The sequence below is a fragment of the Spodoptera frugiperda genome, chromosome 10, assembly GCF_023101765.2.
Source record: "Spodoptera frugiperda isolate SF20-4 chromosome 10, AGI-APGP_CSIRO_Sfru_2.0, whole genome shotgun sequence".
Taxonomy (NCBI): domain Eukaryota; kingdom Metazoa; phylum Arthropoda; class Insecta; order Lepidoptera; family Noctuidae; genus Spodoptera; species Spodoptera frugiperda.
Window position 1 is genome coordinate 3,637,465 of NC_064221.1, and position 6,008 is coordinate 3,643,472.

General features: G+C 38.2%; 1 protein-coding gene across 1 annotated transcript; it reads left to right on the forward strand.

The window, feature by feature from the left end:
• Nucleotides 1-2,592: 2,592 nt before the first annotated feature.
• LOC126911145 (uncharacterized) lies at nucleotides 2,593-5,788 on the forward strand. The gene is made up of 4 exons (XM_050696435.1): nucleotides 2,593-2,703; nucleotides 4,167-4,295; nucleotides 4,395-4,907; nucleotides 5,010-5,788. Exons 1-4 carry the CDS (start codon nucleotides 2,593-2,595, stop codon nucleotides 5,196-5,198), a joined length of 942 nt encoding a protein of 313 aa, XP_050552392.1. The 3' UTR covers nucleotides 5,199-5,788.
• The last annotated feature ends 220 nt before the right edge of the window (nucleotides 5,789-6,008 follow it).

Genomic DNA, 6,008 nt, shown 5'->3' on the forward strand with positions numbered 1-6,008 from the left:
GCTAGACCCAAGGTTCAAAAATATTCACTTTCAAGACCGCATAGCATGTTCGAAAGCAATCAAATTAGTCAAAGAATTACTAACTACTACAACGGAAGCAGAAGTAATTGAAGAAGTTATGAGTGGTTCGCCAGATCCAACAGAAGAATTTAATTTGTGGAGCGAACATTATAAACTTGTAAATGTCAAAAACTCTACGCCTTCCCCTCATGATCACGAAATGCCTTCCGAGTTAAGCTACTTTTTGAAAAATACAGTATCTGATCTTAAACAAGATCCTATCCAAGTTTGGAATAATGTCATCGGTTCCACTTACCCGAAATTAAAAATAATAGCGCTGAAATATTTGAGTACTATCGCGACATCAACGCCATCCGAAAGACTGTTTTCAAAAGCTGGCTCTACTCTTTATCAACAAAGAAATAGATTAAAAGGTTCTTCTTTATCAAAATTACTCTTCCTGCAGTCAATTGATAAAAAATATTGGAATATGTAATCATTTGATCTCTTTCTTAATAAATTCCGAACTTTTACACTGTGTTTTATTTTTTTGTCAGTTATTATTGCATAAATCATCGATGATATCCAACATCGATGTTCAGTTTTCGATAAATATCGAATATCGATGTCGGGCTTTCGATTATGACATCGATGTCAACATCGATGTTTTTCGAATATCGATCATCCCTACTCTGCTGAGTGGTTGGATAGCCCGTTTCGGCTGCCCATCCGATATCGTAACCGATAGAGGTAGGCAGTTCGAATCGGCGCTTTTTAAATGTTTGTCCGGCATTGCTGGTTTTCAACACTGCAGAACCACAGCCTACCATCCAGCCTGTAACGGGTTGGTGGAGAGATTCCACCGTCAGCTCAAGGCTGCTATAACCTGCCACGCCAATGTCAGTTGGGTGGAATCTCTTCCACTAGTCTTACTAGGCGTTCGCAGTGCTTTTAAAGAAGACGCACAAGCTTCTGCCGCCGAACTTGTGTACGGCCAACCACTGCGCCTTCCAGGTGAATTTTTTGACCCGCAGGCTGATGAGACTGTTGACACAACAGATTATTTGTCAAGGCTCAGGAGTTTAGTTCGGCAACTACGACCATCACCAGCTGCCAGGCACAACAAATACAACAAGTTTTTTATATTTAAAGATCTACCAACCTCATCACATGTTTTCCTTAGGGACTGCACTGCTGGTGGTTTCAAACCGGCATACTCTGGTCCACACAAGGTCATCGAGCGAGGGGATAAGGTGTACAAGATTGTGGTAAACGGTAAACAGGTTACCGTATCGATAGACCGCATTAAGCCGGCCTTCATACTGCGTGACCCAGACACTCCCTACACACCACCTACCACAAACATTCATCACAATACATTTCAAACACCTTCTAACAACAACACTCATCAAAACACTCCAAACGCGGATAACCGGAACTTGCTTGATCCTGGCGATGGCATCGTCAAAGCGACGCGGTCAGGCCGCCGCGTTAAATTTCCAGACTATTACCGCCCTTGACGGGCTCTGGAAGGGGGTGATGTGGCGACCTATTCTTATTTAACTCTTTGGAGTGGCGACTCCTGTCAATTGATTTAATTTAATAAAAGAAAAAAATTAAAGTGACAGGTGTCAAGGGTCGCACGTAGGCCATCGGCTAGTGGCGTTTGCATTAGGCTTCTGCTTACTCGGATTTTATTAATGAGCGTTACCCCGATACAATTGTCCGCGCTTTTATATATGTTATTCTGTGTTTTCTAATTATTGTTTTCATCTATCCGTTCTCGTCTAATCTTTCACTCCTTCTATAAACTATACTTGTGTTGTGCTGAACTCTTATGAACTTCAGTGTATAAAAATAAATTATATATATTTCTACTGTGAGAGACTTTCTTATTCTTCAATCTTCATACTCCACAACCTACAAACCGTTTTTTTACAGGCTGATGAGCAGGTGAATGAGCGAATTGGACAAGAAACTCCGGTAGTGAACCCTAATGCAGATACACAGTCAGATTCAACAACACATTCACAACCTGCAGCTTCAGTAGGGTCAAGAAATACCACACCACAATGGCAACCATCAACATCACTGCAATCTGGCCACACAATACCACCAAAAAAATCAAAACATGAAGACCCTCGAGTAGCCGAAGCCTACCGTATTTTAAAAGATACACATGATTCAAAGATAAGGGACAAGAGTCAAGCTTTTGGAAATCATGTTGCTTCAAAACATCGCGAATACTCAAAAAGGACGAAAGCGTATGTTGAACATTACATAAATAATATACTGTTCGACGCTGATTTGTAGTACAATCTAGCCAAACCTTATAAGTGGGGGTACAAAAATCAAGTGTTGAGTGGCGTATCAGGGTTCAGTTACGACTTCGATATTTTTGCTGGCGATCAAAGCAACATTTTTCCAAGTGATGCACCAGATCTTGGTGTCAGCTCCAACGTTGTTACACGACTCACATCTACTGTGCCTCGAAATGTAAACCACAAAATATTTTTCGATAACTGGTTCAATAGTATAAAATTGCAAGTTTACCTGTATAAAAATGGATTGCTGCCATTGGGAACCATTAGGATGAACAGAGTACCTAACGCTGATATGCCTACAGAAAAGGACCTGAAGAAAATAGGTCGTGGTACTATGGTTGAGAAAATCGCCATCGTCGATGACGTAAAACTAAGCCTGGTATCATGGTATGACAATAAAGTGGTCAATTTAGAATCTAGGACGATGACTGAAGCTGGTTTTGTCAAAGCACAATCGGACAATCTACCGAAAATAGATGCTTTCATGATGACAGCATATTTTGCATCAAATCCCGATTTTACGAGCTAAGAGATCAGAGGAGTGAAAGCTGCAAGGTAATTATTATGTTTCATAATACATTTTAGACCATAATATACCTAGATTTTTATTCATAAATGCACACAGCAGTTTACATATATTAGGTTCACCAAAACATAACCTATACATATCCAGTTGTCATTAAAATTACTCTGAATCGTACTCTTATTTTACGTCTATAAATATTTTTTTTAGTATTGAAGTTCATCCTAGTATAATAACTTTGACTTTGTGTGTATCTGAGATAAATATATAATGATTTAATGTTTATAAATTGATACCTTGCTTTACGTGGACTGTTTTGTTTGAGTGTTTATAGGTACTTGTCTATTTCAGGTCTACACGAGAATCTTATGGTGATTCAGCAGTTGGATATGTCCAAGTAAAACGAGATGGCGTCATATGTGTTGTTAAGGCTCGAATTACACCTGAACATAATGTGCTTGAAAATACGAAAAAACACTTTGTCGGGTGTTTTTCGAGTAGTATTTGTGCACTCCGATACTATAAAACTCAAAAGCCGCCTGTAATATGAAGCTCCATCGTACAAAATGTAGTGAGATTTTAAAAAATGTTTTGGGGCCGCATTTTAAATCTGTCTTAAAACAGGACATTGGTGATAGTAAATATAGTCTCATAATTGACGAATCAACAGACATCCGTACACAAGTACTTAGGCATCGTTATACGGTATTTCAGTTCTTCTATGAAGAAAATAACGTCGACGTTTTTAGCTTTGAGTCCACTAGATACGTCCGATGCAAGAGGTATTGTAAATACTATTCTTAAGACAGTGCAAGGTGAAATGGAGTTAAACCTTCAAAATTTAGTAGGATTGGGCACCGATAATGCCAGTGTCATGATTGGTATTAATAACGGCGTATATAAAATTATGAAAGAAGAATACGGTTTGCCACATTTAATTCTAGTTAAATGTGTTTGCCATTCACTCCAATTGGCCGTTTCTCACGCTTCAGAAGAAACTATCCCTCGTAACATCGAATCCCTCCTAAGGGAAACGTTTAATTGGTTTTCCATGTCACCAAATCGACGTCAAGAATATGCGGATAACAGAAGAGTGGGCCGTTGTAACCATTGAATCGAATAGTAGAACGAGTAGCCGAAGCTCCTGGATATTGGCCGCAATACTGTTTCGCGTATAACACGTGAGAAAATTGGCCCAGATGGGATGTCTGAAAATAAATTATCGACTCCCAACAAAAAGCTGACCAAGGAAAACCAATGACAGATTTAGATGGTTTCGCTAAGATTGCTATTAGAAATCATATTTATGGTTATTATAGAAGAACAGAACTAGTAGCCCCGAGCTACCCACATTTCTCAAGCTCCTAAAAGTGTTAAAAAAAGCCGACTTGTTCAAAGGAGATATTACTTCGTTGCAGCAAGTTATAAAAGATAATGGCTTTGTTTACAAAAAAAAAAAATAATAACAAAAGAAAGATCATTATGGAGAGGACTGACTTTGCCCTAGCAAGATGTACATTTTTAAGGAAGGCTAAAAACATAACTAGATTGGAGCTGTCTTTTTGGATGAAACGTGGCTAAATGCCAACCACACAGTGGGTAAAAGTTGGACCGACGATACGGCACAATCGTGTACCAAAGTGCCGGAGGGCAACGGCGAACGCCTTATTATTTGTCACCCAGGTACAGCAAGTGGATTCGTTCCTAATTGCTTACTAGCTTTCAAGTCAAAAAAAACTACGGAGTATCACGAGGAGATGAACTACGAAAAATTTAAAGATTGGTTCATAGGTCTCTTAAATAATTTAAAAGAGCCTATGACTATAATCATGGACAACGCAACCTACCATTCGGTAAAAATCAATAAACCCCCAAACCAAACCAACCGCAAAAACGAGTTGGTGCAGTGGCTGAGTGAAAACGGAGTTACAGCAGATATGCAAATGTTAAAGGCGGAGCTTATTGACTTGGTCCGGCGTCATAAGCCAGCAACTCCCACATATGCTTTAGACGAGATGGCAAAAGAAAAAGGTCCTTCGACTACCACCCTACCATTGCCAGTATAATGCTATTGAGCTGATTTGGGCCAAAATGAAAAGTATGCTTTTAATTTCAATTTAAATTACAAGCTGCAATAAAAAATCAGCTTTCCAAACGTATAATTTACTTTAGGTCACGCCGCAAGAAATAATACTTCGCCACCATTTACGGCAAATAAGATGTTGGTATTATTAGAAGAGGCCATCAACAGTATTCAACCTGAAGACTGGTCCAAGGTCATGAATAAGACAAAAAGAGAAATTATGTCTGATTGGGATCGTGACATCCATAATGACAACATAATGGAGTAATCGTTAATTATATCCGTCACAGATACAAAAAATATATCTAATGGACAGCGTACATAAGTTTCTTGTGGAGCATCCAAGACCTAACCCATTTTTCAATAACAAGCCAGGCATTGGGTGGTGGAAAGCTTTTTTAAAAAAACACCCTAAGTTAAGCATCAGGGCTTCTGTAGGTGTGACAAAAGCTAGCTCATGCGTGTCTGAGAAAAATATAAGAGAATGGGTTAATGAGATTCATGCATATGCAAAAAGGAATGACTGAGGTTCTCAACCAACCAAGTAGAGTTTTTAATGTAGACGAGACTAATTTTCCGATTTGCTTAAGTTCTGGACTTGTTGTGGCTGAGAAAGGATCTAAAAATGTTTTTAATATTGAACATATTAGAAACATTTAAAAAAATATATTTCTTATTTACTCTTTGTTCACGCCACTTCAGCTTTCACTGAAAGAGTATTTTCAGTAATGAATCTCAAGAGGCGAGAAGAGAGAAATAGAGCGTCAATAACTTTGATCAAAAACGAATTCTTTATTTATTTCAATTTAAATTATTGTTTAATTGTCAAACAAGCTTTGAAACATTTAAAAATAACAAAAAAAAATTAACATGTGTTAAAAGCACACAATACGTTTTTAAGACAAATAAAAGAAAATTTGAAAAATATTTTCTTGTTCTTCCAAATACTTTTTTTTTTCCTCTTCAAACGATTGTACAGTAATTCCCCGCTTTACGCGACCCCGTTATGCGCGGTTTCTCTATAACACGAATTTCAAATTTCGCGCTCAAATGCCTCGCATTACGCGAAAGAGTGCGT